The sequence below is a fragment of the Pteropus alecto genome, unplaced genomic scaffold, assembly GCF_000325575.1.
Source record: "Pteropus alecto unplaced genomic scaffold, ASM32557v1 scaffold44, whole genome shotgun sequence".
Taxonomy (NCBI): Eukaryota; Metazoa; Chordata; class Mammalia; order Chiroptera; family Pteropodidae; genus Pteropus; species Pteropus alecto.
In genome coordinates, this window is record NW_006436812.1 from 9289273 (window position 1) to 9316415 (window position 27143).

General features: G+C 47.2%; 2 protein-coding genes and 1 long non-coding RNA gene across 6 annotated transcripts in view; 2 read left to right on the plus strand and 1 right to left on the minus strand.

The window, feature by feature from the left end:
* Window positions 1-6: 6 nt before the first annotated feature.
* LOC107195824 lies at window positions 7-9943 on the plus strand. 3 transcript variants are annotated; one of them, XR_003046967.1, is made up of 4 exons: window positions 7-2250; window positions 4292-4387; window positions 8173-8294; window positions 8882-9943. It is a non-coding gene; the product is annotated as an uncharacterized LOC107195824 (long non-coding RNA). The 3 variants fall into 3 exon arrangements; XR_003046966.1 differs by lacking the exon at window positions 8882-9943 and having other exon boundaries at window positions 7-1492; window positions 2130-2250; window positions 8173-8556; XR_001517073.2 differs by lacking the exon at window positions 8882-9943 and having other exon boundaries at window positions 8173-8556.
* Window positions 9944-13953: 4010 nt separating this feature from the next.
* On the minus strand, window positions 13954-22102 carry ZNF668 (zinc finger protein 668). Of its 2 annotated transcripts, none has more exons than XM_006914154.3 (3): window positions 21767-22102; window positions 15960-16625; window positions 13954-15385 (listed from the first exon to the last, which is right to left on the minus strand). In XM_006914154.3, exons 2-3 carry the CDS (start codon window positions 16604-16606, stop codon window positions 14173-14175), a joined length of 1860 nt encoding a protein of 619 aa, XP_006914216.1. In that variant the 5' UTR covers window positions 16607-16625; window positions 21767-22102; the 3' UTR covers window positions 13954-14172. The 2 variants fall into 2 exon arrangements, with proteins under 2 accessions (XP_006914216.1, XP_015446502.1); XM_015591016.2 differs by lacking the exon at window positions 21767-22102 and adding an exon at window positions 20254-21751.
* A 340-nt stretch (window positions 22103-22442) lies between these two features.
* ZNF646 (zinc finger protein 646) overlaps window positions 22443-27143 on the plus strand; it is an 8847-nt gene continuing 4146 nt past the window's right edge. The window contains exons 1-2 of the mRNA XM_006914155.3: window positions 22443-22907; window positions 23969-27142. Of these exons, the coding sequence (XP_006914217.1) occupies window positions 24051-27142 (3092 nt within the window). The 5' untranslated portion in view covers window positions 22443-22907; window positions 23969-24050. The remainder of the gene's footprint in view (window positions 22908-23968; window position 27143) is intronic.

Below are 27143 nucleotides of genomic sequence, written 5' to 3' on the forward strand. Positions count from 1 at the left end.
CAGCAGCTGGGTTGGGAGGGGCAGGACAGAGCCTCCAGCTGGACCCCCTTACTCATGCTTGCACTGTGCAAAGGGACAGACGGTTCTCCTTGGGTCGGCTGCCACTCGTTCATGCCCCCCCCCCGCCTAGGGCCACAATGCCTGGTGGTGGGGGGGTGGGGGGTGGGTGCTGTGGTATCCTGCTTGGCTGGGACACATGGTTTGTAAGAAATTAAAGAAAAGAGGTTGGAGACTCCCCTGTGCTTGTGTGTTCCTAGAAGGGCTGGCCCTGGGCCCCCAGGTATGTAGCCTCCCACCTCCTGGCCATCCTGGGGGCCAGCCCTAGCCCAGGCAGGTTCCAATCAGACTGTTCTAGGTGGTGTGACCACAGCAGCTGGCACTGCCCTGCTACTCTCCTGTAGGAATGGGTAGGGCTGGGAGGGGATAACATCTGGCTCAGTACTGTCCCTGGGGAAGGACCAATGTGAGTAACCAACCCAAAGCAGTGAGGCTGGGACAGGCCAGGCTGGGACACAGGTGAGATCTGGCAGGACGGGACATCGGTAGGTATTCCTGAGGCCAAGAAGAGGCAGTTTGAGTAACTGAGGCTGTTACTTTGGATACAGAAGACAAGGAAGGGCCCATCTTAGAGGGGGTGACACTTGAGTATTGAAATGTTAAATGAGGATCCAATTATAGGAAGACACAGGGGGAGAGGTTGCCAGGAAGAGTGCCCTGCAGGCAGGCCAGAGTTCAGCCTGGAGGGCCAGCAACTCCGGATCAGCACACCTGGTTTCTAAGGGGTCATGTGGCTGAGGCGGGTGGAGGAGGCAGAGGAGCCTGGTTTCTATGAGGCATCTGAGCTCTAGCCTTGACTTTACATTTCTGAGTTCCAAGTCCATATGCTTAGTTTCTGGAGCTGGGTGTGGCGCCTGTCCCTAGACACCTGATTTCAGGGCCGAGCCTTAAACTGGCTCCTGGTTCCCAAACCTGGTTGGAGTGGGGCCGTGCCTGGCCTGGTCCAAGGTCTGGGCCAGGTTAGACCACCCTGTCCCATCCCACTTTCAGCCCCACAGGCCTCTTGCTGCTGCTGCTGCCACTGCTGTTCTTGGCTGCCCAGTCCATCTGGCCACAGACAGTACTTGTTGCTTCCGCCACTGGCCACCTACTGTGGATGCAGTGGAAGGGCTAGATGTGATGTCTATGGTTCAATCTTGGATCTCGGCCCTGGACTTGGGATGGGGGAGGGTGGGGTTGCGCCATGGATGAACAGCCCCTGCTTACTCTGTCTCCATCTATGGCTGGGTGCACTTCTGCAGTGCCTCCCAGTGTCCCTGAAGAGGCCTGGAGCAGCAGTCCCAGGTCACAACTGCAAAATGATTGATTGTCCAGCGGACCCAAATGCACACCTGAAGAGCCTTGGGATTGGTCTGGAGAGCATCCTGAGGGGACTGAACACTCCAGTGTTAAACAGCAATTAGATGTAGGATGCTGACATTCGTGGGGCTTGAGAGTGAGTCTGTAGTCACGCTCAAAAGTGATTTTTGACTGGATCACAGAGTGCAGGGGGCATGATCAAACCTGCAAAAGTGGTGGAAGGTTTTGGGCTTACAAGAAACTGGCAGGGACAGGGATTCAGGGAATTCACATGAGAAGGCGTGGCTGGGTCCCACTCCCTAGCCACTGAACCTGTGGCTACGCAAGTCTGGGAGAGAACGCACGCCTTCCTCCTGCCTGTGATCATGTGTTGAGTATAGGTGAAACTCTAGACTCCTGCAGGAAAGAGCTCATTCTCAGCAGTATATAAATAATCTGATGTCCACTCGATGGAGAAATTATGCCCTCGATCCCTGGATTCTGCCCCAGTAGAAGACTGATTTGGACATGGGGCCTTTGGGCTTCCCTGATTCTCCATTTCTTCTCCTGCAGCCTGTATCATCAGCAGAATCCTGTCCTATTGGTCTCCTTTTTTTGCTTCCTCACCTTTCTGACTTCAGAGTAAAACTACATAACCCGTGACACCTACTAGGATCTGACAGAGTATCTATGCCATATATGTACAGCCCTGGTGTCCATGTGCTGTGTGTGACTTCTGCCTGGCCATTCTGGACAGTGCCATCCCTGAAAAGCTGCTTTCTTGTCTCATGCAGAAAGCTGTCCAGAACCTCCTGGGAAAGGTGGCTAGATGGCCAAGCGGAGACCTCGGATGCTAGGCTCAGTAGTTTGAACTTTTCCTGTGGGCTAGGGGACCCATGGAAGGTTTTTGAACAGGTGAGTGATAAGTTTAGAGCAGACCTACCAGACAAGGGGCCCCATGCACTGGAGATTTCACAGGCTCCCTTGTGTATACCCATTCCCTGTGGAAAACTGACATGAATGAGGTTATGTCATGTCAAAAACTACATGATTTGCACTGAAATCTTGGCTTGGCTGCTATCAGTCCAACTTTCAAAAATCAGAGTCTTGGTTAGTTGTGGCTTTTCTAAATCCATCTTGCATCACAATCTTTCAGCTGCAGCTCTCTCCACGTATGGCCTTGTTCACTCAATGTTTCATAGTTCAAATTTCTAAGCAAAGGGACATGATTGGTCTAGGTCAGGCTATATAGACCTTCCTATGATATATCTACCTTAAGTCAAGACTTTATTCTTGCTCAAGATGTATGTGATGTTACAGTATACAAAATACTGCAGCAGAGTGTGTATAAAGGAGTGGACGAGCTCGATGATTGACATTTCTGGTAGATTATATTATTGTTACAAATATATGCTGTCTTTCCTACTGGGTCCCTCACTATAGGAGAACTATACAATAGGCTTGCCCCATTTACAATAGGCTTGTCTACATGACTTGGTTTGGCCCATGTAATATAAGCAGAAATGTAAATAGAAGCTTTAAGCACCAACAAGTAGTCTGGCAGTTTCCTTTCTCTTTTACCTCTGCCTTGAGCCTGGAAATTGCCAGATCAAGACTTCTTCATCCTGGAACCCAGAATTAAGATGACATGATATTGTACTGTAGCTCACCTGTAAAATGATGTGTGATGTAAATGAGAAATAAACTTCTCTTGTTGTGAGCCACTGACACTTGGAGGTTGGTTATTACCACATCATAATAAGTCTAAATTAACTGTTACAAAACTAGTGCCCAGATGTGGAGTGCTGCCACAATAAAAATAAACCTGAATTATGTGACTTTGGCCTTGGAGCTGGACAGTAGCTGGTGAGGAAACCATCACTGGAAGTTGGAAAGATGGTGAAGTGTGTTCTACAGTGGTGAAGTGTAACAAACTTTATATTAAACTTACGTAAAACATTTGGTTAAACTGTAAGCTAGAAGAAGTAACTAAGAATATAAATTCTAAATGAGCTTGGGACTTTAGGCAAAAAATTTGGGAAAGAATATTAGTAGTGTGTCTTGGTTGCTATTGGTTACAGTTGACAAGTTACTGTAAGAAAGAGTAGCCTCAGAAAATAATTGGCTAGTTTGTAAGCAGAAGTGGAAGAGAATATAGAAACTCTATGCAAGTGATCCACATTTTAACCAGTGAAAGATACAACTTACAAGGCCCTTAAGCCACAAATTTTTATTAAATCTCATCTTTGTGGCAAGGACCATATCAAGTGTATGGCTCTCATGTCTTTTTTAAAACCTCTGAATCTGTCAAAGTGGTTCCCAATAAATCCTTTCAGTTAGTCAAGGTGATTCAGAGAAAAGAGATTAAGAGTATAACTCCCTCAGGGGTGTTTGTATGCTCCATTTGCTTATAATTAAGTCTAAATGGAGGCATGTCTGAAAAGAATTGTGAATTTGGCTGTTGGCCCATGGAACTGACTGAAATTAAATAGATAAGAAGCCCTCTCCTCCATAAAAAGCCATTAGCTTGGATTTTTAAGACTGAATGTTCAAAATTTAATATGACCTTGATGGCCTCCAAATTTCTATGGGCATGAAGGAGACTGAGAAAGCTTCTCTACCTCAGAAAGGCATAACTTCCAATATTTTCTCAAATGTGGCCAAGGAGAGTAAGTAGAAAAGGATGGGCCACTCTAAGGACAGAGACAAGGACATGGAGAAGAATGAACTAGGTATAGTCCCAAGACACAGTCCTATTCCCAGGGAAGGGTGGGGGGCCTTCTCAACATCTGCCCAGAAGGATTTTAGAATTACTATGGACCACTAACTGGTGCATATATCTCATTCTATTTTCTGAATAGGTGTGTTTACTGCTATTATTCTGTCCCTGTTTCACTTCAAAGTTGGATGTGGTTGTGGGGGCAGATGTAACTTACTTTAATTTATTGGTTCATAGGTCTCTGGATCAAGAGAAGTCATATCTGGACCTGATATAGAGACTAATAGAGGACCTGGACTTGAACTTGATGCCATGATTAGATCAGTCATTTGGGTGAGAAGGGGATGCATTTATTTAGCACATGGGGAAAACACGGGCAGTATTTGTGATAAGGCTGGCAGACTGGGGAAGATTTTACAATTGTTCAGAAACATTCATTGGCCATCCCTATGGGACCCCACCATACAAAGAATTTAAATATCCCACTACACCAACATCAGCTTTGGGCATATAGCTTGCTTTATGCTTCTTTATAGCTTTCTGCTTCTAAGAAATTTTAGGAGCCATTGTGGGGTGTGCCAACTTTCCTCTCTTCTCTTTCTTGAGAATGAAAGTTCCAGATTGAGGCTGTTCCTTCAGACTGGATTCTGGAATAAAGATGATGTAGAACAGAGCCACAGTTACCATGGAGGACATGGATTATAAGTGAGAAAAACACATGTTGTTGTGAGCTACTGAGATTTTGGGGTTGTTACTGCAGCATAACTTGATCCTAGCTGACTGATAAAAACTCCCTCCATATTGCAGAAGCTCTCTATTCAGTTCTCCTTTCCTATCACCATGACAGTTGGCATACTAAAATGAGCTGTTGTGATGCTATGAGGTCTGAGCCTTTGCCCCTTGTTCAGAAATATTTACCATCAGGTCCAGGGAGCCTTCATGATTCTTGTTAGTTCTTGGCAACTAGTGGTAGCTATTCATGGGAACTAGAAAAATAATAGGGGGATGGGGCCCCAGACCTTTTAGCATCAACTTGGTTCCTGGTAAATGTCAATTTCACATACATCTTAAGACCACAATGGCATCATTACAAAGAAATTGCCCAAAAGAAAAAAGAGTAAAAGTAAAGCCCAAACTCTCCTTAACTGCACGGATGTCTACCTTTCCAAGAAGCCTCAACATAATGGATAGGAAATTCTGTACTAGTTTATGTGTGGGTACAGCTGCATGAAACAGAAACCCAAACTAACCACGGCTTAAACAAGATAGTTTATTTTTCTCTTGTATAAAATTCCAAGTTAGCATGGTGGGTCTTTGAATAAAGTTATCAGGACCCATGAATGATAAAATTATTATTTATCTTGTTGCTATTCCATCCCTGGAGTATTGCCCTCACACACATGATCCAAGATGGACCACCACCACTCCCACAGTCTAGCCCTTGGGAAGCAGAAAAGTGAAGGGACTGGCTTGCCCTTTACCCTAAAGTGTAGAACTTGTACAGATAATTTTTGCTCTAATCCTTTTGGCCAGAATGTTGTTACATGGCCACATCCAGCTGAAAGGGATGCTGAGAAATATAAGCTTTACTCTGAGCATCATTTTACTCAGATAAAAGTTCTCGGGGAACTAGGGAACTATTCCAGGAAGCAGTCCCATTCTGGAAGAACAAATATCGGGGGACTGCCAGCAGTTGCAGTCACACACTATGAGTGTTAATCCATCCCAATTGCACTGGTTTCCCATTACTGCTGTCACAAATGACCACAAACTTAGTGGCTTAAAACAACATAAGTTTATTTTACAAGTCAGAAGTCCAAAATTAGTTTCACTGGGCTAAATTCAAGTAGTTGGCAGGCCCGGTTCCTTCTGGAGGAACAATTTGCTTGCATTTTGCAGCTTCTAATGGATGCTTGCATTCCTTGGCTAGTGGCCCTATCCTCAATTTCAAAGCACATCCTACCAATCTCTGCTTGTATCATCACATCACCCTCTCCTCTGATGCTGACTTTCCTGTCTCCCCCTTATAATCTTGTGATTACCTTCCCGCCTGAATACTCCAGGATAATCTCCCATCTCATGATCCTTACCTGAGTCATGTCTGTAAAAGTAAAGCCCAAACTCTCCTTAACTGCACGGATGTCTACCTTTCCAAGAAGCCTCAACATAATGGATAGGAAATTCTGTACTAGTTTATGTGTGGGTACAGCTGCATGAAACAGAAACCCAAACTAACCACGGCTTAAACAAGATAGTTTATTTTTCTCTTGTATAAAATTCCAAGTTAGCATGGTGGGTCTTTGAATAAAGTTATCAGGACCCATGAATGATAAAATTATTATTTATCTTGTTGCTATTCCATCCCTGGAGTATTGCCCTCACACACATGATCCAAGATGGACCACCACCACTCCCACAGTCTAGCCCTTGGGAAGCAGAAAAGTGAAGGGACTGGCTTGCCCTTTACCCTAAAGTGTAGAACTTGTACAGATAATTTTTGCTCTAATCCTTTTGGCCAGAATGTTGTTACATGGCCACATCCAGCTGAAAGGGATGCTGAGAAATATAAGCTTTACTCTGAGCATCATTTTACTCAGATAAAAGTTCTCGGGGAACTAGGGAACTATTCCAGGAAGCAGTCCCATTCTGGAAGAACAAATATCGGGGGACTGCCAGCAGTTGCAGTCACACACTATGAGTGTTAATCCATCCCAATTGCACTGGTTTCCCATTACTGCTGTCACAAATGACCACAAACTTAGTGGCTTAAAACAACATAAGTTTATTTTACAAGTCAGAAGTCCAAAATTAGTTTCACTGGGCTAAAGTCAAGTAGTTGGCAGGGCCGGTTCCTTCTGGAGGAACAATTTGCTTGCATTTTGCAGCTTCTAATGGATGCTTGCATTCCTTGGCTAGTGGCCCTATCCTCAATTTCAAAGCACATCCTACCAATCTCTGCTTGTATCATCACATCACCCTCTCCTCTGATGCTGACTTTCCTGTCTCCCCCTTATAATCTTGTGATTACCTTCCCGCCTGAATACTCCAGGATAATCTCCCATCTCATGATCCTTACCTGAGTCATGTCTGCAAAATCTCTTTTGCCATATAAGATAACATTTTCAGGTTTCAGGGATTAGGATGTGGACAGATTTAGGGGGCCATTGTTCAGCCTACCACATCGCCCCATTTCACATTTAACTCATTTGTTCATTTATTCATAAAATATTTATTGAGTAAGACTTAAGTTCCAGGCATTATGGCAGGTGCTGGAGAAATAAAGGTGAAAATACAGAAAAGGTCTCTGCTTTCATAGAGTTTATATTTTACTGATGAGGATAAGTATAGAAATAGCTAAAATATTCCAAAACCATGATATGTATTATTAAAAAATTAAGCAGCATGATGTGAAAAAAAATGACAATGGAGATGGCTGTTTTAATAGTTAGTCAGAGATGGCTTCTTAAGGGAAAGTGATTAATCCAAAGGGCAGAGCTAAGAGCTCAGAGGGCAGAACAGGTCCACGGGGATTATTTCTAGGCCTGGAAACCTAAGAGAATTTGCTCAGATGAATTTTGAAATTGCTTTGAATCAGTGACACCTTTTTACCTTACATTTCTCCCTTTTTTGAACCAGAACGTTTATAACTATTATTCTACATCTGTTCCACCATTGCATGTTAGGAGCACATGACATGTTTCTTTAGTTTCATAGACCCATAGATGAGAATTGCACTCCAGGATGGCTTATACCTAGAGCCTCACCTGCATCTAATTTAGATAATGAGATTTGAGACTTTGGTTTGATGAGATTTATATGAGAATTTTTTTTGACTCTGACTTGATGCTGTAATGGGATAAGACTTTTAGGGACCTTGGGAGGAACCGGATGTACTTTGTATATGAGACAGATGTGAAGTTTTGAGGGCTAGAGGATAAACTGTGGTAAGGAGAATAATAGCCCCCAAAGATTCCATACCCTAATCTCTATGAATATGTTACCTTACATAGCAAAAAAGACTGCAGATATAACTATGGCTACTAATCAGTTGATCTTAAGATAGAGAGATTATACTGAATTATTCAGATGGGTCCAATGTAATTACATTGCTTCTCCAGCTAGTAACAAGAGGAAAACAGAATGAGAAGTCAGAGAAATTTGAAGCAAGAGGACTTGAAGTGCTATTGCCAACTTCGAAGATGGAGGGGGCCCAACAAGGAATATAGATTGCCTCTAGAAGGTAAGAACAACCTTTGGCTGACAGCTAATAAAGAAACGAGGACTTCAGTTTTACAGCCAAATGGAACTGAATTCAGTAAAAACCCGGTAGAGTCTGAAAGTTGATTCTACACCAGAGACTCCAGAGAGAATCCATGCTGGCTGAAACCTTGACTTCAGCCTTATGAGACCCTAAGTAGAGGACCTGAGTCAGCTGAGTCAGCCTGGACTTCTGAACTACAGAACTATGAGATAATAAATGGGTGGTGTTTTTAAGATGCTAAGTTTGTGATAATTTATTATGAAGCAATAGAAATTTATACAGTAACATTTGAGCTGCGACTTGAACAAAGAGAATGAGTGTCATTGGCAAATCTAAGCAGTGGGTTCCAACTCCAGTGACGAGCAAGTGCAAAGGCTCCCAGACTGGGAAGAAACAAACAAACAAAGAGAAGGCCAGAATTGCTGGAACCTGCTGAGTAGAAGGAGTAGATTAGAGATAAGGTCAGAGCTGGGGTAGGAACTAAAAGCAAGGCAGACTCCAGGGGCAGGGATTTCTGTTGAGAGTGGGCTGTGTATGTAATTGAAAATGTCTCCAAAATTCCTCAGTTGAATCCAGAATGACTACCCTACCTATAAAGCCTGCTGCCTTGCCCTGCCTCTGCCTCAGCCCTGGTCCTGGAGCATTCTTCTGTGAGGAGTTCCAATTTATCCAGCTGGGGAGGGGATGATGATGGCAATCTACAATACACACTGAGGGGTGATGCCAGCCAGCTTCTGCCCTAGCAGCAAATTCTACGATTTTGCATTCCCAAGATGCATTCACTACCTGGGACAGTCCTGGTAGAGACTGAGGAAGGTAAAGGAAGTCAGGGCAGAAGAAAAGTGAGGGCTAGAAGTCAAGCTGTCTGGACATCATCCAGATGACACAAATGTACAAAGACATCACAAGAAAAAATACGGATCAATATTTAATATGAACATAGATATAAAAATCTTCAACAAAATTTTGCCCTTAGCAAACCAAATCCAGCACTATATAAAAATGATTATGCAGCATGGCCAAGTAGGATTTATCTAAGGAATGAAAGGTTGGTTTTAACATCCAAAATCAATTAAATGTAATACAGTATATTAATAAAGAACAAAAAAACTCATTATCATTTCAATAGACACAGAATCCAACACCCTTTCATAATAATTTTTAAAAGTGTAAGAAACTAGGAATAAAAGGAAATGTCTTTAACTTGATAGTTAATCAAAGAGCATCTGTGAAAAATTCACAGCTAACATCATACTTAAATGGTAAAAGACTGGATGTTTTGCCCCTGAGATCAGGATGTCTGCTCCCACCATTTCTATTAACATTGTACTGAAAGTTCTAGCCTGGGCAAGAAAAAGAAATAAAAGGCATCCAGATTGGAAAAGAAGTAAACTATCTCTATTTACAGACCCAAAAACTATTAGAGCTAATAACTAGTTCAACAAGGTTGCAGAATATAAGAATAATGTACAAAAATCTATTATGTTTCTTATCACCAGCAAAGAATAATGCAAAAATGATACAAAGGAAACAATTCCATGTATAATGGCAACAAAAAGAATAATTAGATATAAATCTAACAAAAAACAGTAGCATTTCTACACTGAAAACTATAAAACCATTGAAAGAAATTAAAAATCTAAAAACATCCCATGTTCATGGGTCAGAAGATTTAATGTTTTTAAGATGGCAATACTGCTCAAAGTGATCTGCAGATTCAATGCAATCTCTGTCAAAATCTCAGCTAGCTTCTTTTTCTTTTTCTTTTCTTTTTTGTTTCTTTTTTTGCAAATATTGACAAGCTGATACTAAAATTCATATGGAAATGCAAGGAATCCAGGAAAACAAAAATAATCTTGAAATAGAAGAACAAGTTGGAGGACTCACAGATCCTAATTTTAAAACTTACTATAAAGCTAGTGTGGTACAGGCATAAGGAAAGATAAACAGGTATATCCAGGGAATAAAATTGAAAGTCCAGGAATAAAGCCTCTAATTTAATTAGTTTATTTCCAACAAGGTTGTCAAGACAATTCAATGGAGAAAGAATAGTCTTTTCAACAAATAGTGTTGAGACAGTTGGTTATCCACATGTGAAAGAATGAAGTTGGACCCCCTACTTCAAATCATATACAAAAATTAACTCAAAATGGATCAAAGAACTAAATCTAAGAGTTTTCAGCTATAAAACTTTTATAGTTTATTTTAAAAGTTTATAATTTTTAAACTTGTAAATTTATAACTAGGTTATAAACTTTATGTTTATAAAACTCTTAGATGAAAACGTAAGCATAAATCTTCATGACCTTGTGCTCACTTTGGCAGCACATATACTAAATCTTCATGACTTTGGATTAGGAAATGGTTTCTTAGCACAAGCAACAAAAGAAAAAAAATAGATAAAGTGGACATCATCAAAATTAAAAACTTTTGTGCTTCAAAGGACATCATCAAGAAAGTAAAAAGACAACCCAAACAATGGGAGAGAAATTTGCAAATCAGAAGAACTTGTGTCTAGACTATATAAAGAACTCTTACCACTCAACAGTGAAAAGTCACACAAATGAATTAAAAACCGTGCAACGGACTTGAATAGACATTTATCCAATGATGATATGTAAATGGCCAATAAGCACATGAAAATATGTTCAAAATCATTTGCCATCAGGGAAATGCAAATAAAAACCACAAAGTCATACCCACTAGGATGGCTATAATAAAAAAAGACTTAATAACAACTGTTGGTGAAGATGTGAAGAAATTGGAACATTCATACCCAGTTGGTGGGAATGTAAAATGGTGCAGCCACTTTGGAAAACAGTCTGACAGTTCCTCAGATGGTTGAACAATAAAGTTATCTTATGATCCCACAATTCCACTTCTAGAAATATATAGATAATTGAACATGTCCACAGAAAAACTTGTACATGAATGTTCATAGCAGCATTATTCACAATAGACAAAAATGGAAACCCCAATGTCCATCAGCTGATGAATGGATAAACAAAAGTGTTATATCCAAAAGAATATGATTTGACAATAAAATGATGTACTGATCAATCTACAACATGAATGAACCTTGAGAACATTATGTAAGAATATAAAGAAGCCAATCACAAAAGACTTTGTATTGTATTATTCCTGTATGAAATGTCCACAATAGGCAAATCCATAGAGACAATATAAGATTAGTGATTGACTAGGGCTGAAGGAAAGGAGCTGTAGGAGTAGGGGCTTATCAATAAGCAGTAATAGCTAATGAGTATGGAGTTTCTTTTAGGAGGATGAAAATATCCTAAAACTAGATTGTGATGGTTGCACAACCCAGTGAATATACTAAAAACCACCGAATTGTACACTTCAGACAGGTTAATTGTATGGTATCTGAATTACATCTTAATAAAGCTGTTAATTTTTTTTTTAAAGTCAGACTGTTTGAGTCCCCAGTGAGCAGGAACTGGGATATAGAATGCCTAAGGTGTTAGATAAGGGAGACCAAAGAACTGGTGGGTTATCTGGGCCCAGAAAGGGAGCAGAAATTGTGGATCCCTTCTGAACATCCATGGGTTCTACTTCAATCATCATGGTAAATACCCAAGCATATCTGTTGATATGTATATATGGTATCTTTGTACAAATTTTAAAAAGATGCCTCCTCAACTCCCAAAATAAATCATTTTACTTAAAATTACACATCAAATCAGTACTAACCAAAGTCTCCCTGCTTCCAACCCATGTTTCAGTCTTTGTTTCTTTCCTGGACTTGTTTCAGACTTCGGTCCCACCTTGAACAAGCAGGAGCCTGGGGTCAGTGTCCTCTGGTTATGGGGATGGGCAGTGAGTGTCCATAGCCAAACTAGTGCCCTCTTCCTGCAGCCATGACTCTCTGTTGCCATGTACCCCTTTTGCTCTTCTATGAAGAACAGGAATGAGGGCTCCTCCCAAAGCCTGGGCATGACAACACTGAGGCCCCTGACCTTAAGGAAATACCTACTACTTCTGTTCTTGGTGCTACCTGGTGTACCGGTCCTGGGCTAGGGCCAGCTGCTATAATGTCCCCCATGACTGGCACCTGGGCCTGAAGATACGCTGTACACTTGTCATTTCCTAAAGCTGCCAACTTGGTGGCTTCGAAGTCTAGGAATGATAAAAGCATGGAAAAGAGGATCTGGTCCACTCTGACCTTTGGCTTTGTTTTGGCTTATAAATGTGAAAGGCCCTAGTGGCTGGAATTTATACTCTAGAATCAGTTCTTGAGTGTTCTAGAAATATTCTGTAGGAATTTGAGCGCTTATGTATAATTTGGCCCAAATGGGCCACACTGCTTTTCACTTTTTCTTCATTTGACATATTTTTTGGATATCATTCAACTATATAGCTTGATAAGCCTCATTTTTTAAAAAATAGCTACATAATATATTTTAGTGGCTAGTCTTAGTCCTTTGCTAATGGATATTGATGCTCCACTGTCACACATTTTGCTGTACTGAACACTTTTACCTTCAATTTTGCCACAGAAATGGGGGAAAAAAAGTAAATTCTTTGAGGTGTACTTGCTGAGTCAAAGGGTTCAACTTTTTCATAAATGTGATTCGATTATCTTCCCAAGAGGCCATATCAATTTATACTAAATATGGGGCCTCATTTTTGTTTTTCCATTTTGGTCTTTGAAAAATTACTTTAAAAGATATGCAGTCTTTCAGAGTACGGCTATAACTGTAAATTTAGTTAACAGCCTATCTTTTATCTACTGATTAGAATAATCACATTTATCAAACTAAATCCCCAGAAATAGTAAGGACTGTTTCTGAACCCTCTCCAACTCCACCGATTTATTCTTGTGCCAAAAAACAAAAAAAAAAACAAAAACAAAAACAAACAAAAAAAACCCACAAAACCTGTTTTCTATGCCAGTGCTTTGGTGCTTATCTGGTATATAAACACATCACCTCCACTGTTTTTAAAAAATGTATAGGAACTTTGGATTTTTAAGTTCTGTTAAAAAATCCTTTTTGAATAGCAATGAATTTAAGGTTTAAGCTGGGGAGAATCAATATTCTTAAATAATACCTTTCTATTCAGATGTATGGTATATGTCTCCATTTAGTTAGGTCTTATATCCTTCAGGATTAAAAGATCATTTTCTTCATATAGGTTTTGCATGTGTCTTGTGAAGTTTATTACTCTGTAGTTAATGGGTTTTGTTGTAGTGAATGGGAACCTTTTCTCCCCAAGTATATTTTCTAATTTGTTATTGCAGTATATATGAAATCCACTAATTTTGGGTCTCAGTTTATTTTCTGTAAAAGGACAGAAGTAGAACTACTTGATAAAAGGTTTCTGTGGTCAAGCAAATATGGGATAAACAAAGCTATATGCATTTGTTCATTGCAGGACTTCAATGACTTTAATGCACTTTTGATGATCAAGAGTCCCCAAGAAAGGCATAGGGAATTTCCTGTACTTATTTGACCATGGAACCCTTTGTCACAAGACATTCTGAAACATACTTTGAGAAACAATGTACCCATACACCTTTCTGGTTTCTAATCTGTCAATCCAGGGGTCTCCACTGAACAGTATCGGATGCCCAAACTCTGCTCCCCTATCCCCAACCAGAACACAGAAGACAACCCAGTGTAAAAGTGAATGCTTTAATGAGTGTTATTCAGGGAGAGCCATGTCTCTCAACAGTGGGTACCAGCCTCCACTGTCCCCAGATCTTTGTTGGGAAGGTGAGCAGGCTGCTTGGGGAGCAGGGATCTTGGGTCTAAAGAATAAGCTGATGCAAAGGGAGGTTCAGGAGGCACCCTATGGGGGCTGGGCTCCTGAGAATGCAGATGAAGGTGCATGGACCTCAGACGGGCCCCTCTTCAGGCATTCCTAGCAAAGCCACAAGGGGCTCAAGGGGCGTGGGGGTCCCAATGGGCACAGGGTGGGTGCGTTCATGCTTGCGCAGGTCGCTTGCACTCAAGAAGGCTTTGGGGCAATGGGGGCAGGTGTAGGGGCGCACGGAGCTGTGTGTGCGGCTGTGTTTGCGCAGCCCAGCGCGGTCTGAGAAGCTCTTGCCGCACTGGGTGCAGGGAAAGGGCCGGAGCTCTGGGTGTGAGCGCTCGTGGCGTCGCAGCAACGTCAGCGTGGAGAACGTCTCCTTGCATTCCCGGCACACAAACTGCGGTGGCTTCTCATCAACCTCCTCACCCTCTACCTCACTTGCCCCCGCCAAGGGACCAGGGGCCTCCCCAACCCCAGCATCTTGGCACTCCACATGCTCCACTGTCATGCCCACCACTTGCCACTGGGTGGCCATCACACCTCCTGATTCTGGGGGCAGCCCTAACAGCCCGGCTGGAGGGTCCCCTAGCCCTGCACCTGCTGCTGGGGCCGTTGGGCCCTCGCCTGCCACACTGACAGGCAGTGCCAGCCCCACTACCAGCTCCTGCTGTGGCGGAGCCCCCGTGGCCTCACTACTTCGATGGGTCCGTTCATGCTTCCTCAGGCTTGACGACACCACAAAGGACTTTCCACAGGCGTTACAATGGAAGGGGCGCTCACCCGAGTGCACCCGGCTGTGCTTAGTGAGACTGGCTCTCTCGGCGAAGGCTCGCCCGCACTCCTCACAGCGGAAGGGCCGCTGGCCTGAGTGCACCAAAGCATGCCGCTTGAGGTCCCAGGACGCCACGAACGTCTTGTCACACTGCAGGCACTTGAATGGCCGATCGCCTGTGTGCACCCGCCGGTGCATGGCCAGATCCGCCGGCTGCCGGAAGTCCTTGCCACACTTCTCACATCGGTAAGGCTTCACGCCCTCATGCGCCCGCTGGTGGCGCCGGAAGCTCGAGGGGTCGGAGAACATGCGGCCACAGCGTGGACACAGGAAGGGCTTCTCGCCAGAGTGAGTACGCTCGTGGCTCTGGTAGGAGCTGAGCTGCGTGAAGCCCTTGCCACAGGCTGGGCAGCGATAGGGTTTCTGCGCTGCATGGATGCGCTGGTGGCACGTGAGCGAGGATGAGCGGGAAAAGCTCTTCCCGCACTCTGAGCAGAGGAAGGGACGCTCACCTGTGTGGGACCTGTGGGAGTGTGGGGAACCCAGCATGAAGATGGCAGGCCCATAACCTGACCCCTGCTGCCTATATGCACTGTAAGTTAGGGGCCTCTAACATCCTGGGGGTGTTGGCCCAATCCCCTAAGAGCCACAGGGCTGCACCCCAGAAGAAGAAATCTTCAGGCTGGATGTCTAGATTCCAGAAAAGATCCCTCTCTGCACTCCAAAGACCCAGACATACTAGGCCCAACTCGCATCTCCTGGGTTCCACCAGGGACCCTCTGAGTGGCCCAATTTCAAGCCCTGTGCCCTTTTCTGCTGTCCACGAACCCAGGCTAAGCAGACCCCACCGGCATCCTCCACGGCTGCATCTCAAGACAGTGTGCCCAGCCCTGCAATGCCCCACCCACTCACCAAGCAGAGGCACCAGCTTCTCCCACGTGCTCACCACTCACCATAGCCCCACCAAACTCACCTTCCCATTGGCTCATTACGCTCCTTAAGACCCAACCCCAGGTCCCATTGGTCACAAGGCAGATTCTACTGTCCCACCTCCACCCTGCTGGCCTGCTCTTCCCAACCCCTTCAGGCGCCCTCACCGCTCGTGGTTGCGCAGGTCCTTGAGCTCTGCGTAGGCCTTGCCACAGCGCTCGCAACCATAGGGTCTGAGGCCGGCGTGTGTGCGCCGGTGCTTGCGGAACACAGAGGGGTCGGCAAAGCTCTTGCCGCAGTCAGCACAGGCGTAGGGCCGCTCACCCGTATGACCGCGCTGGTGAATCTTGAGCTTGGAGAGCGCACCATAGGCCTTGGGGCAGTGCGCACAGCGGAAAGGCAGCTCGCCAGCGTGCGAGGCCAGGTGCACGCGCAGGCAGACGGGTTGCATGAAGCGGCGGCCACACTCGGGGCAAGGGAAAGGCTTCTCACCAGTGTGGCTGCGCCCGTGACTACGCAGCTCGGGTGCCGTTTTGTAAGCCTTGGGGCAGAGCAGGCACGCAAAAGGCCTGGGTTTAGCCGCTGCACCGGACACCTTGTCCCCGCTGGCATCTTCGGCTTTGGGCTCTGTCTCTGGCTTCAGCTTCACCTCTCCTGTCTCCTCTGCGCTGTCTAAAGGCCCATGTGTTGCAGCGTGTCGTGCTGCCCTGGGCGCATTTGGAAACGTCTTGGTACAGGACAGGCACTTATAGCGGCGGCCCGAGCGCTTGTAACCCGGGCCTGGTGACCGGGCCTCTGCAGACTCCACTTCCATGGCCTCGATGGACAAAGTTCTGTGAGAGAAGCAAAGTTAGAAGCCACATCCCTTTTCCATTCTCCAAGGCCTCTCCCCTCACCAAAGCCCGGCCTGGGAACCCTATCTCATCTGCATTTCCTACCCAGGACCTCCCAATCCTTCCTTCCAAACATTCCTGGCTCTGAAACTCTGTGCTCAAGTTTCCTCTCTGGTCTGTTCGATGATGAAAGGAGTTGGGCATGGTGACTTCATAGGGGCTAAGGTAGAAGGCTAGAGTCATTAAAATGTCCACCTACACTTCCTTCCCCAATCTGAGCTTTTCCAAATCCTGTGGCATTCCCAGAAGGCCCTGGTTCCATCCTTCCTTCTTCAGCTCAGCCTGTGCCAAGATGCAGGGTCCTTTGCAAGGCTGCCCAGCACTCCTTAAGAGGCTACCCAGATGTGGGTCTGGCCTGAAAGTCTCTGCCCAGGAAAGACAGAGGTGGGTCTAGAAAAGGGCAGAACCAGTAGGCTAAATGTGATAGGCACCATCTGTCTGGAAGTGATAGGTCCCAGGCATATGTATTTTGTTTTTCTCCTCTAGTTGATTAGCTTACAGAGGCAGCAACTGTTCACGCAGAATTCTGGCCTTGCACAGCTGTAAGGGACTCCACCCCAGACAGGAATCCTGGTCGGCCCTCTGCTCTGGAATCGCTGTTGGGCTCCTGCTCCCATAGGTCTGGTCATGGGAAGCTCAATTACTCTCAAGGCAGCTTGAGCCATTGCTAGCAGTTAGAAACCTGGGACACCCACTCTAGCTGAGGCCCCTTCATTCTTAGTTCAGAGACCAGACATCCTCCACACAGCTGTTCCTGGGGATCAGGAAATAGGATTAACAGCTGCATTAGTCTTAACACCAGCTCATCCTCCCTGGGGGATGAAAGGAAGAGGATTACAGCAGATCCACTTAAGGAGTGCTGAGCAGCAGCAGCTGCTGGGGGTGGCCAAGGTGGGAGTGCCCAGAAGTGTGGCCAGAAGCTAGGCTGGGAGGTAGGAATTCTTTGATCCTTTCTAAATCTGTTTCCTCATCTGTACACCTCAGGAGATGGTGGCTTCTAAATTACGACCCAGGGAAGACATGGAAGGCCCTGGAGTAAGTGGCAAAGGCTGTATCTTTAGAGTCAGCACCCTTCTGCCTGGTAGCCTCAGTCCCCCACCCCTACACACATAATCTAGTTTGCACAGACAGCTGGGTCTTCTTCCTAAAACATCGTGTGATGCTCTGTCCCCTGCTTAAGAACTTTCCATGGCTTCCATCACACCATGCAAGTTCCCAGGTCCTTCCTGGCTGTTACAAATCCTACTAATCCTTCCTTTGAGCTCCACTTCCCCCAGGAAGCTCTTGCATCTCCTGCATCTCCCCTTTGGTTTTTGGCCCCAATCCCACACAACTCTGTACTACCTTCAGCTTGTTTTTTTCACCTTTCCCACTAAACTCTGGGCCTGGAAAGTGAGTTAAAGGGCTTAAGGCCCAACCTTCCCCAAGGCTTGAATTCCCCCTTCAGCTTCCAGGGGATCTCTCTCTATCTCTGGATGAGGCACTCACTACCTCCCTTCCAGACAGTCTGACTGGTAAAATTTCTTCTTAATAAAAAACGATAAATCATATTTACGGAGCACTTGTTAAATAAGTATCCTAAGCTCTTCATATGTATTAACTCACTTAAACTTCATGTCAACACCATGAGAAATGTTCTATTATTACTCCCTTTTCACAGATAAGGGAACTGAGGCCCAACTGAGAAACAATATAGCATTGTGCTTAATTAAGTACACCATCTCTGAAGCCAAACTGCCTGGCTTTAAATCTTGCCTCCCTTCCTTCCTAGCTGTGATGTTGTACAATTTACTTCATGCTGTAGGACCTCAGTTTCCTCATCTGAAAAACCGAGGTAATAATAGTAACTTACCTCACAGAGTTGAGTGAGGATTCAATGTGATAAGAATAATTACTGCCCTCAATTATTGAGTCTTTTCTGACCCAGACACTGCTAACAGTGCTCCTTATTTAATTCTCTCATAGCTTCCTGAGATAGGTCGTTGGGCCCTTGCTCAGTTATCTGGGCCCTTCCAGACTGGTCTATTGCCTGGGCCAGCCTCACAGTGAGCAGACCCTGAGCTCGGGTCATGCCTTTGTCTTTTCTTGCCCCTGTAGAACTGCCTTGAGACCAGAGCGAGAATACTTTGTTTGTTTCCCTCTCAGAGGGCTGGATCCCATGGGTTCTGAGCTCTGTGCCTCAGTTTTCCTATCTGTGAACTGGAAACCAAATAGTCAGAAGGGTAAATCTCTCTTCCTAAGACACTTCCCAGGTGGAAAAATAGGGGGGTGCCAGGTTGGTTCCAGCAGGCGCCCAGCTCCATGAAGAGCAGAGGGCCAGGTAGTCTAGGCCACTGTCTAAAACCCCACCATTAGCTCTTCAAGTCACAGTTTGCTGAGGACTCTTCTATCCTCCACTCCCTAGAGTGATTTTCTCCAAGTCAGGTCTGTGAACCCCCCTGCATGAGAATAATCATCCATGAAATGTGGAGCAGGACTCAGAAATCTGTACTGTGAAAACACTTTGGGTCATTCCAACTAACATTCAACACTTAAGAACCAAAGACTCATTAATAGGTCTTCACAAGCTTCTAGGAAAGAGAGATTTTACTATACCTCGTTTTCAGATGTAGAGATTATATTGCCATAAAGGGAAAAACTTGCACAAGGACTCATAACTAAGCAAGGAGCCCAAACACAAACTCGAGTCTTCAGATCTCTGGGCTGGGCTCTTTCTCACCAGTCTTCATTTACTTAAGGTTTATTAGCCAAATAATGAGACTTTGCACTGCTCCTAGGACAAAGACCAGTATCTTTTTTCATGGCCAGCAAGTCCCTGAACCATCTAACTCTTGCCTACCTCACCTCCCACTCCTCTTCCCTGGCTCACTAGGCTCCACCCACACAGACTCCTTTTCTTTTCCTCAAAGAGCTGAATTCCTTTCTACTTCAGGGCCTTTGCACTAGTAGTTACCTTTGCTAGAACTACTGTTTCCCAAGGATCTTTGTGTAGCTATCTCTTTGGTTTCACTTGGGACTTGACTCCTTATCACCTCAAAGAGGGCTTTCTGACCACATTTTTAATGATATCTGTACCCTTGCTGATCATTCTCTATTCCCCTCTTTAATTTTCTTTATGGTGCCCACATGGACAACATTCCTTACAAGTTAACCATGGGCCAGAGATCATTCTAAGAATTTTATGTGTACTATTCAAGCTAAGCCTCCCAACTACCTAGAACTTTGCTTTGGACTGAATGTATGCATGCACGAAGGAAAGGCCATGTGAGGACATAGTGAGAAGATGGCCTTCTACAAGGCAGAAAAAGAGTCATCACCAGGACCTTAATTGGCAAACACCTTGATTTTGGACTTCCAAGCCTTCAGAACTGTGAGAAATAAATTTCTGTTGTTTAAGCCCCACATCTGTGGTTTTTTGTTATGGTGGCCTGAACGGACTAAGTTAAACAGTATTATTTTTCCCGTATTACAGATGAGGATACTGAGGCACACAAGCATGGTCACAGACAGGTGGTCTGCCTCCCAAACTTCTGCTTTCTGTCCCGATTATTGCTTTGATAGCACTTACCCATTTTACGGCTTGGTTGTTAATTCTCCGCAAGAGTCTAGGCTGGCAAAAGCCAGGAACCTTTATTATTCTGTATCTACTACACCTAGAACTGTGACTGGTACCCCAAAACAAACTGAAAGAATTAACCTCTGAGAGGGAATTCAAACCCAGGCCTGCAGCCATAGCAGGCATTTGTGAGAATGTCTGTCAACAACTATTTAATGACTGAATTTCTCTGCCTGTCCAAGTTCTCAAGGTCCAAATATCGCCCCTATGTCCCCCCAGTGGATTCATTGCTTTAGTGAAGGGGACTTGTCTTTGCTTTACTATTGACTTAGGAGGAAAATGAAGACTTGCTTCATTACTCATCCCATGTAGAGGTTTAATTCCCAGAGAGTTTAGACCAGGACTCTGCGAACAGGGATGAGGTGAAAAAAAGGAACCACTTTCTATTCTCTCTGCACCTAGGTCTCTCCATGTCTAGACAAATAGTCACCCAAAAGGCCTCACGGCCTATGAGAGATTTGGTGAGATGGAGGATGGGGAACTGTGCAGAGGTGAGAGCTAATCATCTCCTAGGCCTCCAAAATGGTCGGTTAACAATCTAATCCCAAGCTACTTTACCAGCCTCAGCTCCAGCGACAGTGACCCCATCCCAAGAGACTAAAGCTGCAGCCATCTAAATGCAGCTCCACATACAGTGCCCTCTGCCTCGAGAGCAGTTGCTTGCCTTCTCCCATGGGAAAACTCTTTTGCATCCTTCAAATATTCGCTTTCCCAATGCCTTCGGAAATACTTAATAGGCAGTATAAGTAAGGGCGTCACGGCGCACTGAACCTGTTTTCTCGTCAGTGAAATCAATTGCTGAGGTACGTGGGAGTTTAAAGAGCTTTAGGGCCTACGAGACACACCGAGGAGAGGCCGAGAGCTGTAAGAACCCTGCGCTTCTCGCTCCCTGCAACCTTCTAGGTGTCGGCGCTCCCGCGAGAAGCCCCACAGGGCTGGGGCTGACTCGTCTCGGAACAACCCTGGGAAAATGTGGCCGCGGAGAACGTGGCAAGAAAGAGTGAACGAAGAATGACAGAATGAACAAATGAATGGACCTGGACAAAGGCCTGCAAGATGGCGTTCTCTAGGACCGCGGGAGGGGCGGCCAGGACCTCGGCCGGGGAGGGGGCAGCAGGCGCCGGGGCCCTTGCCAGGAGGGTCCCACGCCTGGGACAAAAGCCTGTGACATGGAGGGCTCTAGGACCCCCGAGCCCGCACCGCGTGAGGCAGGCAGCCGCGCGGGGAGAGCCCAGGCGTCCGCAGCAGCCCGCCCGCGGGGACAGCCGGCGGGTTCTAGGACCCGCTGGGCCCAGAGCCTGCCTGCGCCCTCCCAGGACCGCATTTCTCCCGCCCCGCCTGCGCTGCTCGCTCCAGGCCAACCCCATCCACCCTCAGCTCCCACAGGGAAACTGAGGTTCGCTCGGATTGCGTCCACACTAGGGTCGCCTGGGGATCCCCGCGGCTTCCTGCCGGCGTTTCCTACCTGAATGGACTTAGGCTTACTCCGTGGAGTCAGCGGCAGCTCCTCTCACCGACAGAGCCCAAGACACTGCCAGGGAGGGGCAAGCGTTAGGACCCAGCGGCGGAGGAAGGCGGGGTCGGCCGGCGGAAGTGGAAGGGAGCTTCCTCTGCTAGGGAGGAAGGCGAAGTTTACCCGCGCACCCCTGACTGAAGGCGGTGGAGAGACGTCTTGCAAGGGGTCTGTGTTGGTGCAAAAGACCGGAGACGCCGGGCAGGCTTACTATATATATCTGGGTATTGCTAGTTTGGGGCCGGGTCCCCAAGAACTAGAAGGTGGGAGGACAGAAAGCCCATGCTCAAGCTTTGTAGTACCTACATCCTCTTATAGTCAACATTTCCCACTTAACAGCGAGGAATACATGAAGCTCCCTCCATATGTCTTGGGAAGGTTTTCAAGGAACCCCACAAAAAATGTTGCCAAAGTACTGAGGCTACGACTGCAGAACCCTTTTTTTCCCTCTTCTGAGCTCAGTCAATGTGAACCGGAACGATTTTGCTGCTCTTGCCGGAAGTGTGGCTAAGGTTAGTGCAAAACGACGCCGCGCTTTGACCTACATGGGCGGGGTTAGAGTCGCATTTTAGCTACTTCTCTCTTGCGCCGGAAGTGTGTTTGTGTAGAATGCTGGTTGGAGGTGGGTCAGAAAGTGTTTTGGGGCGCAGGTTTCGCGGGGAAGCTTTTGCGGTCAGGACACTTCCTGTTTCCTAGTAACAATAGGAAGTGTCCGCGGAGCTCGGGGTAGACTCTTGGCTTTTGCCAGCTGCGCCCTTTCTACTCTAGCTCCTTCCTTCTTTCCCTTTTTCTTTGTCTCTTTCTCTCCCTTCCCACCTCCTAGGAGCCCTGGCGGAGTGTGCGTGTGTGGGAGCGCGAGAGCCCCCCGCAGCCACCCCTTGGGGCGCGCGGCTGCAGTTAGGGTGAGGGTCCTAGTGCGCAGGCGCGCTCCCGTTCGTGGTCCCCAACGGACGCATCCACGGCGGGAACGAGGAGGGGCCACCCGTACGAGGTAGGGGGTCCTAAAAGGAAATTGGCCCAGGAGATGAGTAAGACGAGAGGACCTCGGTGGTTGATCAGGAGAGAGAACTCTTAAGGGAAGAGGTTTTGTGAGGTGAGAATTCAGGGAGCAGGTTCGTTGTGGCGGGGGGGCGGGGGGGAAGGTGGTTAGTCGGAGATAGGGAGTTGTATTGGGTTCCAATGGGAGTGAAGAGTCAGAGAAAGCACGGGGGCGTGCTATGGAGAGGGCAAGGTCATTGGAAAGGAGATTGCCTTGAATCAGTGGGTTTGCTTGTGCGTAAACTGGGATAACAGGCATTGCAGTTTGTTGTGAGGATTGAGCGACACAGTGAATATTCTTTATTTGGCATGTGCCCGGCACAGGGTAATGCTCAATTAGCATGTGTTGCTGTCATCATCAGTATTATGAGAGGAGGTAGAAGAAAAAATGAGAAGGGGTGGTGAGGGTATAGTGAGGAGGTGTGGGAAAGAAAAAGGGGGTGAAGAACAACCAGAAATGGGATGGAATTTCCATGACAATTTAGTTTGGGTTGAGGGGAAGTAGGTGAAGGAAGTGGCCAAGAGTCTTTTAGAAAGGAGACCTCGTGACCCTGAAAGGAATAGAGGATGTGGGGGAACAAGCCAGCCCATTCTCTGAAGGAGGCCCCTAACTTTACTTCTCAGTCTCTTATCTGTGAGCTGTAGAAAGAAGTTGCTTTTTCAATTCCAGTAGCCTACTCTGTTTAGCTGAATAGTGAAGGAGAGAGGATTGGACATCTCTTATTGAACGTCCTAGAAAAGGTTCAGGTTTCTTTTTAAGTCTCAGGAAATAGATTGTTTCAGAATATTAGATAGGAAAGGGTAAGACTTTGGATTTGGTCTGAAAAACAGGTTAATAGGTTTGCGATCAGAGGTAGGTTACATCCCTGTAGTCTTAAATTTCCTTATCTATACTTCAAGGGATGAGTAGGCCCAGGGAAGCTCCCATATTTGGAGAGCTTGTGTGCAGGGAGGCCTGAAATGAAGGTGCTTCCAGATTAGATCCAGTAGAAAACAGGTCCCTGGGCATTGCTGCTTGGGGAACCTCTTTATGATCTCTGGTGAACTTGCTGCCTACAGAGCCAAGAGGCAAGGTTAATTCAAGCTTTCCTTCTGACCACTGCCCCCTCTTCCTAGGCCTTTGCCCCACCACCAGAGGAAGATGCTGCTGCCATCTGCCTGCTCTTCCTGAACCTCCAGGTTTCTGCCACACTGCCCCATGGAGGAAACACCCACCTTACTCAGCTGCTGTGACTGTCAGCGCCACTTTCCTAGCCTTCCAGAACTGTCAAGGCACCGAGAATTGCTCCATCCATCCTCTAACCAGGACAGTGAGGAGGCTGACAGCATCCCTCGGCCCTACCGCTGTCAGCAGTGTGGGCGGGGCTACCGTCACCCAGGGAGTTTGGTCAACCACCGTCGGACCCACGAGACTGGCCTTTTCCCATGTACCACCTGTGGCAAGGATTTCACCAATCCTATGGCTCTCAAGAGCCATATGAGGACTCATGTTCCTGAGGGCCGCCGCAGGCGCAAGCCTCCCTACCCCAAGGAAGCCACCCTACGCCTTCAGGGGGAAACAGTGGCCACTGACTCCTGGGGCCAGAGGCTTGGCCATGGGGAAAGCTGCGGAAACCAGAAAAAATGTGCTGAAGAGATATCTGTCTATGCATCTGGGCCTGACCCTGGGGCAGCTCTGGGCACTTGGGAAGTTCCACCCACTAGACAAAGAGAAGGCTGGGAAAGCCAGCCAAATCTTGAGGAGGGTGCAGAGAGCTGGGGGCCCACCACCAATTCTGCCAGAGCCACACCACTCCCCAATCCAGCCAACAGCCTCCTTAGCAATTTGGAACAGTATTTGGCTGAATCAATGGTGAATTTCACAGGCGGCCAGGAGCCCACTCAGTCCCCTCCTGCTGAGGAGGAACGGCGGTACAAGTGTAGTCAATGTGGCAAGACTTATAAACATGCTGGGAGCCTCACCAACCACCGCCAGAGCCACACACTGGGCATCTACCCTTGTGCCATCTGCTTCAAAGAGTTCTCTAACCTCATGGCCCTGAAGAACCACTCCCGACTCCATGCCCAGTATCGGCCTTACCAGTGTCCCCATTGCCCCCGTGCCTTCCGGCTCCCCCGAGAGCTGCTGGAACACCAGCAGTCCCATGAAAATGAAAGGCAGGAGCAGCTGTGGGAAGAGAAAGGGTTGCCAGCCTCCAACGGGCACACAGATGAGAGCAGCCAGGACCAGCTCTCTAATACACTGATGCTGAATGGCTCTGGGGACCTGGAGGACAGTGGTGTGGAGGAGTACCGACCTTTTCGCTGTGGAGACTGTGGCCGTACTTACCGCCATGCAGGGAGTCTCATCAACCATCGCAAGAGCCACCAGACAGGTGTCTACCCTTGCTCCATCTGTTCTAAGCAGCTGTTCAACGCAGCTGCTCTCAAAAACCACGTGCGGGCCCATCACAGACCCCGGCAAGGAGCTGGGGAGGATGGGCAGCCATCAGTGCCGCCAGCTCCCTTGCCTCTGGCTGAGACCACCCACAAAGAAAGAGAGGTCCCCACCACCACCCTGGACCATCGCCCGTATAAATGCAATGAATGTGGTCGGGCATACCGCCATCGCGGGAGCCTGGTGAACCACCGTCACAGCCATCAGACAGGAGAGTACCAGTGTTCACTCTGTCCCCGCAAGTACCCCAACCTTATGGCCCTACGTAACCATGTGCGGGTCCATTGCAAGTCTGCTCGCCGCAGTGCAGGCCCAGAGGCTGAAGGTTCCTCCAGCCACCTCAAGGTGGAGCTCCCACCTGACTTGGTTGGAACAGAGGCAGCCCCATGTACAGACCAGGGAAATGGGTGCAAACATGAAGAGGCCACCGATGGTCCCCCAGCAGCAGATAGGACAGCGCCACAGATATGTAGCATATGTGGGATGCTCTTTGAAGACCCTGAGAGCCTTGAACATCATTGCCATACCCATGGGGAAGGGGAAAACAGCAGGACAGAAGCCAGGGTGTCACCTCCTCGGGCATTTGCCTGCCGAGACTGTGGAAAGAGCTATCGCCACTCGGGCAGCCTTATCAACCACAGGCAGACCCACCAGACGGGGGACTTCAACTGTGGTGCCTGCTCTAAGCATTTCCACACCATGGCTGCCATGAAGAACCATTTGCGATGCCACAGTCGGCGGCGGAGCAGGCGGCACCGGAAGCGGGCTGGCGGTGCTGGAGGTGGGGGAGAAACCAAATTCCTGTCAGGCAGGAACTGGGCCCAGGCGTTGGCAGAAGACAATGAGGGCCTGAACTGTCCCCAGAACCCTTCAGGGGAAAGTCCTAGTGAAGCTGAAGGCAATCTAGAAAGTGATAGGGACTGTCTGCAGGCTCAAGCTGAAAGGGACAAATGTGGGCTTGAGAAGGATGAGGCCTGTGTCCAGGGCAATCAAGAGAGCAGAGGTCCTGAGGAAGGACTGGAAAGAAAGGAGGCCTGTTTCCTTAACAACTCGGACATCCCAGGCGATGAAAGCAATGGGACTCGCTTCTGTGATAGCCTCACCAGGGTAGATGAAGATCAGAAACCAGCCACTGGCCAACCCAGCTCCTCTTTCCACTCTGCTGAAGCTGTTACTAGCTGGCAGGCTGAGGTCTCCCACACATGTTCCGACTGTGGACATTCTTTCCCCCATGCCACTAGCCTGCTGAGCCATAGGCCCTGCCATCCACCAGGCATCTATCAGTGCTCCCTCTGCCCGAAGGAGTTTGACTCTCTGCCTGCCCTGCGCAGTCATTTCCAGAACCATGGGCCGGGGGAGGCAGCCCCAGCACAGCCTTTCCTGTGCTGCCTCTGTGGCATGATCTTTCCTGGGCGGGCTGGCTACAGGCTTCATAGGCGCCAGGCTCATGACTCCTCTGGTATGACTGAGGGCTCGGAGGAGGAGGGGGAAGAGGAAGGAGCAGCAGCGGCAGCCTCCACCCACAGCACCCCGCTGCAGCTCTCGGAAGCAGAGCTGTTGAATCAGCTGCAGCGGGAGGTGGAGGCTCTGGAGGGAGCTGATTATGGACACATCTGTGGCTGCTGCGGTCAGACCTATGATGACCTGGGGAGCCTGGAGCGTCACCACCAAAGTCAGAGTTCTGGGAATACCACGAACAAAGCTCTCAACCACTTGGGAACATCAGATGATGCCATGGAAATGGTTTCAGACAGCTTTGAGGGCACAGTGACCTCTCTTTCAGCAGAGAGTGGAGACACAAAGTCTGGAGAGGGAGTAGGCGTAACGATTGCAAACAGCCTTTGCACGCATGGT

Coding starts and splice junctions, on each gene's coding strand:
- ZNF668 (XM_006914154.3), bottom strand. CDS start 16,606: ATGGAAGTGGAGTCTGCAGAGGCCCGGTCACCAGGCCCGGGTTACAAG. Junction 15,386..15,959: donor GACCTGCGCAACCACGAGCG/GTGAGGGCGCCT, acceptor ACACTCCCACAG/GTCCCACACAGGTGAGCGTC.